General features: G+C 42.9%; 1 protein-coding gene and 1 non-coding gene across 2 annotated transcripts in view; both read left to right on the top strand.

Annotated features, from left to right (window-relative positions):
* ARHGEF3 (Rho guanine nucleotide exchange factor 3) overlaps window positions 1–13882 on the top strand; it is a 321547-nt gene that overhangs the window by 107485 nt on the left and 200180 nt on the right. The window contains exon 3 of the mRNA XM_023512637.1: window positions 5373–5439. Coding sequence (XP_023368405.1) covers window positions 5373–5439 — 67 coding nt within the window. The remainder of the gene's footprint in view (window positions 1–5372; window positions 5440–13882) is intronic.
* Window positions 12308–12414, top strand: LOC111725882. The gene has a single exon (XR_002773827.1). It is a non-coding gene; the product is annotated as a U6 spliceosomal RNA (small nuclear RNA).

Raw genomic sequence — 13882 nt, forward strand, 5'->3', positions numbered from 1 at the left:
TGTTTGGCGGGTCCAGGCTGGGGATTCGAACCCGCCACCTTAGGTGTACGTGGCTGGCGCCTTAGCCGGTTGAGCTATAGGCGCTGAGCCAACAATTTTAATAAGTTATATTTTTCTAGAAATTTATACATTTTATTTAAGTTTTCAAACTTAATGGCAAAGTGGTTGATAATATTCAAATTTTAGTTTTTAATTTCCATTGCTGTAGAATCCGAGACCCTAGTCACAACACTATCAGTGCCTTTTCTCCCCTTTTTAAAACTTGACCAGCTTTGGTTATTTTGTTAATCTTTCACCATTTGCCATTTTAGTATGGTTTTCCTGGCCTATTGCTCCCTTTTCTTGTTGCCTGGTTGACTCCCTCTACTCTTGTCAGGTCCCCGGGAGGCCTCATTTCTCCTGGGAGGACTTTCTGGCTCTTCAACCTTTGGTCGCACCCCTTTGGAACTTGCCATTACCACTTTTTTTTTTAAAAAAGCAACTTACCATGTTACTATTTCTTTGAAAGGGAAGAGAGGTCTGAATGTCCTGCTGTGAGCACATGAAGGCAGGAGCTGCATCTGTCCCCTGCTGGTCTCTAATATCTGGCACCATGCCAAACATATAGTAGACCCTCAGTTCTACGTTCTCCATAGGTGAGGCCTCTCTCTTTTAGGGTCCATTCTCAGCAGGACGGCTGCAAAGAGGATTCAACCAGTGACCACGTGTTTGTCTAAGCTGACCATTTCTGAGGGTCTGTGATTCTTTTTTCCTATAATTTATCAGGAAGTAAAGAGTTGGAGTTGTAGCCACGCCATGAGTAGAATGAACCAGAGTATGGCCCGATGAGCTCCAGAAACATCATCATTGGGTGATGCCCTTATATTTTTGTTTAAGAGAGAGACAGGCTAAAGTGATGAACTTTCTATTCTGCAAACTCCCTTTCACACACAGGAAGCTTCTCCACAAAGAATTGAGTCTTTATCTGCCTAAATGCCAGCCAGTTTATCCTCAATTGTGTACTAAAAACAGACTGAAAAAACATTTAAGTGAAAGAAGCCATCGCCTTCTTAAGTGGTCCAATCAGAATAAAAATATCTGGCACAGGCAGCATCATATTCTGCACAAATTTCTCTTAAAAAGTTTAGCTGTTCAGGCAACACCTGTGGCTTAAAGGAGTAGGGTGCAAGCCCCATATGCCAGAGGTGGCGGGTTCAAACCCAGCCCCTGCCAAAAAAAAAAAAAGTTTAGCTCTTCTATTTTCCCAGTGATTCTACAGTTGTCCTCATAGATAGAGAAAGGTAAAAGAACCAAAAGGAATGTTTTGTTAGCAAAACACTCTGACAGGGGAATTCAGACACTAATGTACTTAAAACATATGTAACATGTTAGCGAAGGTGAGATGGGAAGGCCTTTGGGAAGGGAAGAGGAAGGCAGGGAGTTAGAGTGGGAAGGAGGAGTCTCTTTTCATGGTTACATCCTGTTCAGATCTGTGGCCATGTTGTTACCTAACACAAATATTCATGGCACATTGAAGCCTTTGTTTAGTTTATGTATATTTTATCTACTCTGTAAGAATTAGGTGTAAATTTCATTGGCCCTCTAACATAAGCCTCGCAGAATGATAATGGTAACTAACATTCACCCTTACTAGGTAAGGAATCTTCTCAGAACCATAACAGCTCATTTGGGCACTTACTAAGTGCCAGGCTTCTGCTAAACATCTTGTACAATACATTAGTTTGATCCTTCAACGTTTTGGAAAGAGATTATTATCCCCACTTCACAGGTGAGAAGATGGAGATTCAGAGGGAGTAGAGGGTAGGCAACCTGCTCCAAGTCCCCCAACAGGAAGGGGAGGGTGCTGCTATTAGGACCCCATGTTGGTTCCACCCTGAGCACCATGTTCTCAGCCCCACACAGCTTGGACAGCAGAAGCAGTCTCAATGTTCGCTTCTGAAGCTCACACTCTTAGAAGCTATTTTGGAAATGGTTGCTAACCCTCTTCTCCAGGTGATGGGAAAGAATCACATTTGTTTTCACGTGGTGGGAAAATCTGTCCCGTGCCAGCCCTGAGGCCTGTTGCTGCTGACCTCATTCTGTTCGATTCCAGACACACACCCTCAAAGGTGAGATCACTCCCTAAATCCACCTGGAATCCTGATTTTTCACTCTTTCTGTGGCATTTCCCTATTTTGCTATCACTCTTCTACAGGTGGAGAGCTTACAGCTTTTCCTTCCCACCTTTCTTGGGGTGGCAGTCCCCTCCCAACTTGGCAGTTTCTTTCTTGCTGCTCATCCACCCCAGACCTTCTGTGGCGGTGGGGCTTACTGGGCAGCACTGTCCTCGTGAGTTTGGCTCGACACAGGGCTGTGCTTCCTAACCACATGCACTCAGGCCTGGCTCACATGAGAAGCCTAAGGGCTGGGCACAGACAGTAGACTCCTGCTCCAAGCACTGTCCAGAAGCCCAACTGTGTATCTTTGTGTCTGGGAAACCTATAGAACCAAGTGCCATTTCCTTACTTGGACTTTTGCTGACTGTGCAAAAACGTTGCTTCTAAAACAGAAGAAATATACCCAGGATTGAGCTGACCCTCCCTTGGTGAGGCCCTGGCACTGAAGCCTCCATGATGTTATATGTCATGCTGCCAGGGTCATTTACTGGCTTCACGAAGGAGCCTTCTCATCAGGGTGGTTTTCATTCCCTGAAGCTGTTTGTTAAAGCCACCTGCTAGTGTCTGGCTGGGGAGAAGGAGGAAGCTTCAGGAAGCTCTTATGATACTGCGTAGCATTGTTAAAAGGGACTCCAAATAATGGGACTGATTCAGAAACCAAGATGGTTGAGGGATGTGTCGGGGGGTGGGGAGGCTAAAAATTAGGGACAGCCCTTGTCTTGGTAGGTCTCCTGGTAGTTTCTGCAGCTGAGGGGGGACACCCACATTGCCCAACAGTGCCCTGGATTGACAGATTTTCTCTGATGCCTTTTCTTTGGCTATGAGGCCTGGCAGTATGAGGCCCTGCTGAACTCATGCCCTCCCACAAGGAACCTCCAGGGAACGTTCTTTCTAAAGCATGCTTGGCCCTGTTTGGTGGGACTTCTCTTCCTTGGAGAAGGACTACAACCTTCTGGATCTAAAGTCATACACATCTGGGTTTGGTGAATCCCGACTTGTCCATTCACCAGCTGTGACTTCTGGCATGTGGTCTAACCTCTCTGAGCCTCAGTTTATCACCTCTATAAAATGGGGTAATGATAATATCCCCATTATATCATAACATTATATAATATTATATAAAATTATGAGATAAGGTTATATTATTTATTTTAAAATGAGTAATTCCATGATAATAACATCACATATAAAACATTATATAACACCATGATAATGCCATCTGTATGTCATGAATGTATGTCGCATATATTACATGTATGTAATGTCATTACATTAACATTGTAATATAACTTAATAACCTATCTTTTAAGGTTATTGTGGGACTTAGATTATGTAGGTAAAGTGTTTAGTCCTTGGCACACCAGGAACTGAATTACTATTAATTATTACAGTAATTAACACTATGTGTGATCTTCTGTGGATTGCAACATGTAAGACAAAGGCACATCTTAAAATATTCTGGTATATGTTGTTGCTTTGGAAGAAGTGAAGCTCACGGATAATTAGGAAAGCAAAGCCCAGTTATAACCCAGGAGGGAAGGAGCAGTATCCAGGGAGAAGCACTGTCGAAATTTTTTTTTTTAAGGCAGAAGTTTCTTTTCTGAAGAACTTAGGCCAACATGTTACTTAATAGAAAAGTATTAAATATAAATAACCACCCACATGTTCTCTGTTTATCTTGAGATGTTACTAGCCTGGGTTTTTACTGCTGTACGTGAGGATGAGGAGGAGGGTGAGGCAGAGGAGGAGGCCTGATGCAAAGGCTGGAGTTTCCATATGTTTGGGAGTTTGTGAATTGGCCCCAGCTCTTGTGCGTCAATCCTGTGTCCAGGTTTGAATGCTATTCTTGGGTCCAGGCTTTGGGAGGGAAAGGGAAGGGTGCCATGTGGACATCTGTGAGAACTTAGCAAAGATAGCACCAGAGTTAGAGCCCTCATCTCATTTTTAGGATACGTAAAGGATATTATTTGCCCTGTTTTCCACATAGGGAAAACAAAACTCAAGAAATGAAGCCTCATACTCAAGTCCACATGCTAATAAACCATCATGAGATTTCAGGTAAGACAACTGAGATTAGAATCCTGATTTCACCTGTGTGATCATAATCAAATCACTTCATCTCCTTAGGCCTCCATGTTCTTATCTATTAAATGGGCATAATGATTCATCATAGCTCACAAGGTGAGAGTCGGGGAGATTAACTATAAACAATATTAGCATATGCTTTTTGATGTGCTCAATACCTGTTAGCTGCTGTTATTATTGCGATGACCTTGTATTTTATTTATCTCTTTTGTGTAGTAGAGCTAGCCAAGACTTTTACTCAGGTCTGATTTACCACAAAGCCTGCCCTGGTAACTACGTGCTTTCTGCCTTGTGTTACTGCTGATTACAGCAGAGAGGTCAAGGCAAAGGTGACCATCATGTAGCCAACATCCTTTTGGTACCTCAGTGACTAAAACCCCAGGAAAAGTCCTACATGGATCCTTTTCAGGAATTATGAAATCCAAATATCCATATTGATGGCTATCTTGCATTTTGGGGGGGAGTAATTTGTCACTCCACAAAAACATTGAAAAAGGCATCCCTGTAGGCATGTTGGGCAGTTACAAAATTTGATTCAATTTACAAGAAAGAAATAAGGTGCTTCTGGTGTGCCTGGAGCCTCTGTGTGCTGTCCTGATCTGACTTGGTGCTACCTCCATTACTTCTAAGGAGACTGATTCACGTTGAGAGATTAATAGGTAAGGAAACTGGCTTTGGCTTATTAGGCAATGGCTACATGTCCTGTTGATCATCCTTTAAAAACCTGGAGTCAAATGTGGCCTTCATGGAGCTGCTGGGACTCCCTGGTGTGTGCGTACAAGGGAGAGTTCTGGGCTGAGCCAAAACTATAAACATCACCAGTGGCGTCCATTTGGGAAATGTTTCAATGTGAAAAATCAAGACAAAGATTGGGAGTCTTGTCTGACTTTTTGACAGTTTCAAAATTGTGTTGTGTTTAAAAGACTCTGGAGCTTTCCTCCTAGGGCCCTGGGCAGGAGTTTGGAGTGAATCTGGCTGCTGTGGATTGCAGAGCTGGAGAAAACCAGCCATCTCGTTTGCCTGGCCATTTCTTGAGGCATCTCTCCTTTTGATAAGCCTGCATTGAAAACCAGTGATTTCCTCTAAACACTCAACCACTGAATAACGAACCCATTGTCTTTTCTTTTCTAGGGCTAAAAGACAGCGGCAAAACAACTTTCCCATGTTTCCCTCTCCTAAAGCCTGGAATTTCAGAGGGGTAAGTGTTTGCCCTGGGTAGCTCCTGCTGTTAAATGTGTTATTCCGGATATATGCTCCTGCCTCAAGAGAGGATACTACTGGGGTTGGCTTTACTAATCCAAATTTCCACTAACAAAGTGTCTGTGCCTTACAACTTGGGGAAGTTACGTTTGCATTGGTGATTGTGGTTCAAGTAAAAACTCCAAGTAGGCCAATAAGCTTCCACGGTCATTTGCCAACCCTGCAGGTCCCAGGCTACAGGAAACATCTTGTGAAAAAGCCAAGAGGTTTTGAGCTTGATGAGGAGGGCACTGGGGCTGTTTTCTTTGGAACTTGGAGGGAAGCAGTATACAATGAAGGAAGAAAGAAATCAGAAATGTGTACTTTGTTACTATGTAGTTTTATGCCTTCACGGGAAGCTTTGTTTTCCAGAAGGAGAAGTCTATAAACTTTTAAACAAATTTTGAAGGGAATCATAAAATTTTATTTATAAAGTAATAGACTTTGTGCTTGGGAGATACAGGAAGGGTCAGATTAAACGTCCTCCTGATATAGTTGTCTTGACATAGTAGCAATAATAATAATATTCATAATGTACGGAGGTCCTACTGTGTGCTAAGATGATTTCCAGTGCTGCCCTTGGGAACAGACCTTTGCATCTGTAGAGATTACTCTGAGCTCTGTTGCACCTGCTAGCCTTTCTTTGCACATGTGGTTCTTTCTGCCCAGAGCACTGTCTCACCTGCCCAGCGCTGCACTCCTACACACACTGCTCCTGGCCCACCCACTTCATCCACTGGGTCTAAACCTTGATATCACCTCCTCTGAGAAGCCATCTGGACCACCCCCCTGAATCTGAGCTTGAGGCCCCTTCTGTGTACCCCTGTACTTTCTTATCCTTGTGCATAGTTAGCACTTACTGAAAAGCCCCAAGCATGAAGTGTGTTGAGACCTGTCGGTGTCTCTTGTTCCTTACTATCCTGGGGCTACCACAACTCCTGGCACAAGCATGTCTAATTACTTTGTTGGACGAATGAATAGAATGAATGAATGAATAAATTTCTCATATTCATCTGACATAAAAGCCACATGTTGCCTTTAGATTGGGTTTCAAATTCAAGTCTTTAGTCTTTTTAATACTGTTCTGACTAGTTCTGTTCACACTTCAAGATCCCGTATAGATCTTGGTTATTTTCCTGAAGTGTCTTATTAAAAATAAATATAGATCATGGCACTATGTTAGCTCAGGTTGCAATATGCTTTTCATTGAGTACAATGAGAAATGTGTTGACTTCTGAAATAGATGTGCATGTCTTACTGAATGCAAGTTATGTACCTCCTAACTTGTTTATAGATGTATGGGTAAGATCTCAAAATGTGCTCAGTTGGATAATTATAACCATTAAGAGAAAAAAGGCTTACTGAACACACCAAATTCAATATCCTCACTGCTGCAAGACTTCTCAGTGCCTTTGATGTGGTGATGTGCATGGAGACAGCGTAAGGACAGTGGATGGAATCTGAGCATTTTCCGAACTCATTGATCATAAAACCCTTTGCTGATGAAGGAGATATTATGCATTTTGGAATAGTTGATAATTATAGTCAGTTTCGAACTATAGAGAAATCAGGTTTCCTGTGAGCAAGTTAGCCTTTTTGAAGGACTTTGTTAACATCCTCCTTCTGACTCAACAGTCCTTAGATTATCCAGAAACTTAGTCCAAGGCTACCTAGAACAATTGATTACCCTTCCTATGGCCATGAGAACCCATCAGCTGTTTTCCCTGGAAAAATATTTTGTGCATATTTCCTTAAAAAAAATTTACAATCCTAGTTTTTAGAATTAGCTACTCAAAGGGACCTTTGAGATATGTACGTTGTTGTAGTGACCTGCTGTTTGCCTATCCTTGGCATAACTCTCTAAGACCAGGGTAACATTTAGCATTTATAATTCCTGGCCTGAGCCAAAGCAAGACTACTATCTTTAAAAATAGCCAGATGTTGTGGTGAGCACTTGTAGTCCCAGGTAAGGGTCTAGGATCCTAGGCAAGAGGATCCCTTAAGCCCAAGAGTTTGAGGTTGCTGTGAACTATGACACTATGGCACCCTACCTAGGGTGTCAAAGTGAGACTCTGTCTCAAAAAAAAAAAATAGAATTAATAATTCATTACAGGAAAAAATGCTGCCCCTGGCTTCTTAAACCAAGTAGGTATCAGAATCTAATGCCATGTTGACTTCAGGTTCCTGTCAACCCTCAAAGTCATAGCCAGCTCACAAGATTTTCCCAAATAGTTAACAATCGTTTGAGTAAATAGAGACTGTTAGTTGGTTAAATCAATTGCGATATTTATCTTGGTCTCCTGTCCTTGCTTTGATTTCTTCTGGGCTTTGGAGCTTACTAGTGAAGTTAGATAAACTGACTTCAACTAGCTGGTTTGGTGTCTGGTCAAATGCCAGATTCCTCTGTGGACAAATTGATCTTTCTCCACCTTGAAGTATAATCCTCAGTGACATGGTGGAGAGGTGGAGGGAACCCAACCAAGTAATAACACTCTTATTCCCAGCCAGCACTCACTTTGTAATCATCATTATGGTAGCTGAACTTGGAGATGGAGAAGGACCCAGAAGCTGATACATTTTCTATAATGAAATTTGACTCCCAGGTCTGTTAGACTGGGCTCTGCATGCTATTCTGGGCAGGGTTCACTTTCAGTGAATACTTTGTTTTCTTCTTTATTTAGAAAGGAAGGTTTCATAGGCTAAATGCTAAGAAATATCCCATATTTATATTTGTGGCAGAGAAAACCATTATAAGCATTCACAATTGTATTCCTCTTTAGCTTTCAAAGAAAAAGAATGCAGTGTTTCTTACCCAGGTTCTAGGCATTTGTAAATTTGAGGTGGTGACACAGTGAGAAATAGTTTGGAAAAGGCAAGAAGGAACCACATTGTTCCAGATGAGGAGTGAAGAGGGAGACATGGGCAAGATCCAGGTGCTGAGGAGTAGACATTTGGGGAAAAGAGAGAGATTTCCAAATAATGACAGTCTAGTTGGGCAAGTTGTATTGCATCGCCTTCCTTGACTTTCCTGGAAACATCCCCTTCATTAGTCCTTAAGTGATTAGGAATCACATTTGTGGTTTTCCTTTTAGAGTGTTTGACTGCAGGGAGGTCAGAAAGGACTGTTGACACTCAGATCACACCTCCTCTTTACTTACCAGGAGGTTAACCCTTTCCTGGGTCATCATCGTTGTTAACTGCAGGGTATGGTCAGCCCTCCGGTTCCCATGGTTGTCTAAGGAGACAGTGCCCCTGGGTGTCACTGAGCCTCTGGGACTTCTCTGTCCTCTCAGGCAAGGGGTGGCACTGTGCCTACCTCTTACCAGACCCAGGGGTGCTGCAGATACACTCATGAAGACACGTTTAGAGGATGGTTTGGGTTGGGGCATTAGGAGAAAACAAGAACAGAATGGGGGGAATCAGATGGCTGAGGGACATAGGATGGGGGATGTCTTGCTCCAGACAGCTCCCCTGTCAGGTACTCACTGCACATCTGGTCCCCATCTGGTTGGGGCAGTGCTGAGCTCATAATTTCCACCCTTCCTTGTGAAAATATTTGCTACAGTTCCTCCTGTTAACCAAGACACAGAAAGAGACAGAGAGACGGTGAGAGTGAGCGAGAGAGAGTGGAACGTGTGGGGAGACCCTGAGACTCAAGGAAGAATCAAAGAGAAAACTCACCTTAGGACTGTAAAAATCTCAGGAGCAAAGCTCCTCCATGGTCTGTACATTAACTAGGAAACATAACCAAATTTTAGAACTTTTATTGTCTTGTCTCCTTCTCTAGTGCCTGGTCTCTACTTTTGTCTAGGCCATTTGTGAAGAAACTTCTAAACTCTGGGACTTAGAAGGTACTTTGGGCATTGTAGACCCAATTTTTAATTTTTAAATGAGGCAATATGCTCAATATGACCCAATTTTTAATTTTTAAATCCCAGTGTATTACTTAGGACTCTGGTTATGTGATAGAAACTCAATTAAAACTAGCTCAAGCAGAAAACGGAATTGATTGCCCTTGTGACTGGGGGAAACGAAGGTGGGTGGGCTTTAGGCACACTTGTATCCAGGGATTCTTTACTCTCTGAGTTTGTCTAATCGTCTCCTATTGAACATGTATTTTTTTGGGAGGAATAGCATAAATAGCCATCCATTTCTTTCTTTCTTTCTTTTTTTTTAATTGTTGGGGATTCACTGAGGGTACAAAGATCCAGGTTACACTAATTGCATTTGTCAGGCAAAGTCCCTCTTATAAATGTGTTCCTCCTCTAAGAGGTCATTCATTTCTAGAGGAAAGTGAGAAGATTTATTTCCAGAGTCCACATATGAAATCCCTGTGTAGGCTCGGCGCCTGTGGCTCAAGTGGCTAAGGCGCCAGCCACGTACACCTGAGGTGGAGGGTTCGAATCTAGCCTGGGCCCACCAAACAACGACAGCTGCAACCAAAAAATAGCCGGGTGTTGTAGTGGGCGCCTATGGTCCCAGCTACTTGGGAGGCTGAGGCAGGAGACTCACTTGAGCCCAGGAGTTGGAGGTTGCTGTGAGCTGTGATATCACAGCACTCTACCCAGGGGGACAGCTTGAGGCTCTGTCTCAAAACAAACAAACGAAATCCCTGTGTAGCACTCTAATTGTCTAGGCTTGGGTCACATAGCTGCATCTTGGCCAATTACTGTGGTCAAGACTATGGGGTTCTACGATTGGACAGACATTGGTCATGCTTCTCCCTCTGTGGCCAGGGAACCAGGTGGGCGGGGTTTTGCAATTGGCAGCTCTGCTAGAGCCACTTAAGATGGGGAAAGGATAGTTACTAAAGGAAGAGTTTGGTGCTGTTGCCAAAAGGGAGTCTGGCTCCCGGATTGTCAGGAAATAACGGAGACTACTCCTGAGGGTGGCTCAAAGTGGAGAGAGATCGGGACCTTGTCTTCAGGTGTCCTACGTCTCCTCCACACTGCCTTGACCCGTCCCGTGCTCTGTGTTGAGAAGTTGGCAAAACCTCAGTGTACATAAGGGTTTCTTGACGGTCACACTGAGACACTCTGAAGTTCATGACTCAGTAGAGTGAGTCTCTAACACTCCAAACACAGCAGGCCTCCCTGGAGTTTACTGTGGCCTTCCTATCTCTATGCTGCAAAAGAAGACAACAAACCTTTCTCTTTTCTGGAAGCCTCAGTCTGTACATCTCCTTCTGTTGAGTGAACACCACTCCAGGCTAGCCTGCTGGCAGTCCTGCTGGCAGGCAGCATTTTTTTCCGTTTTGAAGATGAGGAAATGGAGCCCCGTGTCTGCTAACTTGCCTAAAGTGGAGCCTTAAAGTGGCAGAGTCCTGCTGTGAACCTAGGACTTCCTGTTCCCTGGCCATTAGAGCATATTGCCTCTTTAAAGCAAGGCTAATAACACATACCTTGTCTTTAAAGGAATTTAGGGCTCGGCGCCTATAGCTCAACCGGCTAAGGCACCAGCCATGTACACCTAAGGTGGCAGGTTCAAATCCCCAGCCTGGACCCACCAAACAACAATGACGGCTGCAACCAAAAAATAGCCGGGCCTTGTGGCGGGCGCCTGTGGTCCCAGCTACTTGGGAAGCGGAGGCAGGTGACTCGCTTGAGCCCAGGAGTTGGAGGTTGCTGTGAGCTGTAATGCCACGGCACTCTACCCAGGTGGACAGCTTGAGGCTCTGTCTCAAAAAAATAAAATAAAATAAAATAAAATAAAATAAGTTAGACACAAAGATCTTTTTTAAAGTGCTAGAAACAGGGAATATCCTATCTTAAACTTTTCATTACCTGGAATTCCTTTTGAGTTCTACTCTGTCAGACTTTTCTCTTAAAAGTTTTGATCTTCTCTACTATATTTATGAAAAATGGTTCGTTACTATTTTTGGTAATGGTAATAATGAATATAATAGCAATAACTTCATTAGCTCCAAGCACCCAACCCCAAACATTCACTTATGTTCACAGGTACTGTGTTGAGCACTTTATATATTCATTACTTCACAAAACAATCACAAGGGGTGGGTGTAGTTTGAGCTTCATCCTCATTTTTTTTTTGAGATGGAGTCTTACTGTCTTGCCCAGGCTGGTCTCAAACTCTTGGGCTGAAGTTATCCCCCCTCCTCAGCCTCCTGAGTAGATGGGATTGCAGGTGCAAGCCACCATTCCCAGTTCTTATCTTCTTTACATAAAGGAGAAAATAGACTATATACATTTTCTATTACTAAGTAACAAATTACCACAAATTTAGCAGCTTAAACAACACCAGCAACAACCATTCATTAGCTCTGCAGACTAGAAGTTAGAGCAGGGTGTGGCTGGATTCTCTGCTCATGGTCTCCTAAGACTGAGCTCCATGAGGTTAGTCAGGGCTGGGGTGTCATCTGAGGCTCAGGGTCTTCTTCCAAACTCATTTAGGCTGTTGGGAGAATTCTGTATCTTGTGGTTCCTATTTCCTGGCTGGCTGTCAGATGGGGGTTACTTTTAGTTTCTACAGGCCACTCTCAGGTCCTTGCCATGTGGCCCCCTGTATCTTCAAAGCCAGCAAAGGGGAATTTCCTTCGCATCAGTCTCAAACTTCAGATCTCTCTGTTGTTAGGAATAACAAAATTCCTCTTGAGGACTCACCAGATTAGATTAGGTCCACCCAGATAATCTCCTTTCTAGTTATCTAAAAGTAAATGATTAGGCCTGGAGCAGTGGCTCACACCTAAAATCTTAGTGTATTGGAAGGCTGAGGCAGGAGGATTCCTTGAGGCCAGGAGTCTGATACCAGCCTAGGCAACATAGTGAGACCCTATCTCTATAAAAAGTTTAAAAATTCACTGGACACATGTGCTTGCTTGGGCAGCACATATACTAAAATTGGAATGATACAGAGAAGATTAGCATGGCCTCTGCACAAGGATGACATGCAAATTTATGAAGCGTTCCATATTTTTAAAACTTCAAAAAAAAAATTCACTGGACATGGTGGCATGCACCTGTAGTCCTAGCTACTCGGGAGGCTGAGGTGAGAGGATGGCTTGAGCCCAGGGGTTTGAGGCTGCACTGAGCTATGATCATGCCAGTCTTGGTGACAGAGCGAGATACTATCTCTTAAAAAGAAAAATTCAATAATTAATAACTTAATCATGGGATGATAAGACTTGAAAGTCAAAATTATTCCTTGATCCATGGGCTGCAGAATGGATGTTGTGTCACCACGCATGAAAACAACATTAATCTCACTGTGCCTCTCCATCAGAGAGAGCTCTTGGGTGACCAGACCAGGTACATTGTCAACAAACAATAATATTTTAAAAGGAATCCTTTTTTTCTGAGCAAAAGTTTTCAACAGTGGGCTTAAAATATTCGGTAAACTATGCTATAAACAGAAGTGCTGTCATCCAGGCTTTGTTATTTCATTTCTAGAGCACAGGCAGAGTAGATTTAGCATAATTCTTAAGGGCTCTAGGATTTTCAGAATGGTCAATGAATGTTCATTTCAATTTCAGGTCACCAGCTCCATTAGCCTTAACAAGAGAATTAACATGTCCTTTGAAGCTTTGAAGCCAGGCATTGACTTCTCTCTAGCTAGGAAAGTCCTAGATGGCATGTTCTTCCATTAGAAGACTGTTTCATCTACATTGATCATCAAGGCTCTGAGCTAGGCCTTCTGGATAACTTGCTGCAGCTTCAACATATATCAGCACTTGCTGTTTCACCTTGTACTTCTGTGTTACGGAATGGCTGCTTTTCTTAAACCTCATGAACCAACCTCTGCTAGTTTCTGACTTTCTTTTCTGTAGCTTCTTCACCTCTCTTGACCTTTATAAACTCTGGATTACTCTTTGGCTTAAGGGAATGTTGTGGCTGGTTTAATCTTCTACCCAGACCGCTCAAAATTTTCTTCATATCAGCAATAAGACTGTTTTACTTTCTTACCACTGTGTGTTCACTGGACTAAAACTTTAATTTCCTTTAAGAACTTTTTCTTTGCATTCACAGCTTGGCTAAGTGATTGGCACTGGAGGCCTAGCTTTCATTCTGTTTTGGCTTTCGACATGCCTCCCTCACTAAGCTTAATCATTTCTAGCTTTTGATTTAAAGTGAGAACCCTTAGAGGTCATAGTAAGGTTGTTAGCTGGAATGGTCAGTTGGTGGAGCAGTCAGAACACACATTTATTAAGTTCTGTCTTATATGGGCATGGTTCAGGGTGCCCAACAATTATAATAATAACCTCAAAGATCACTAATCACAGATCACCATAACAGACATAATAATAAACATTAAGAAGTTTAAACTCCTGGGAAAATTACAGAACTGTGACACAGAGACAGAAAGTGAGCATGTGCTACTGGAAAAATGACAACATAGACTTGCTCAATGCAGGGTTGCCACAAACCTTCAATTTGTAAAAAATGTGA

Source organism: Otolemur garnettii, unplaced genomic scaffold (assembly GCF_000181295.1).
Source record: "Otolemur garnettii isolate 467f Iridium unplaced genomic scaffold, OtoGar3 scaffold00002, whole genome shotgun sequence".
NCBI classification, from domain to species: domain Eukaryota; kingdom Metazoa; phylum Chordata; class Mammalia; order Primates; family Galagidae; genus Otolemur; species Otolemur garnettii.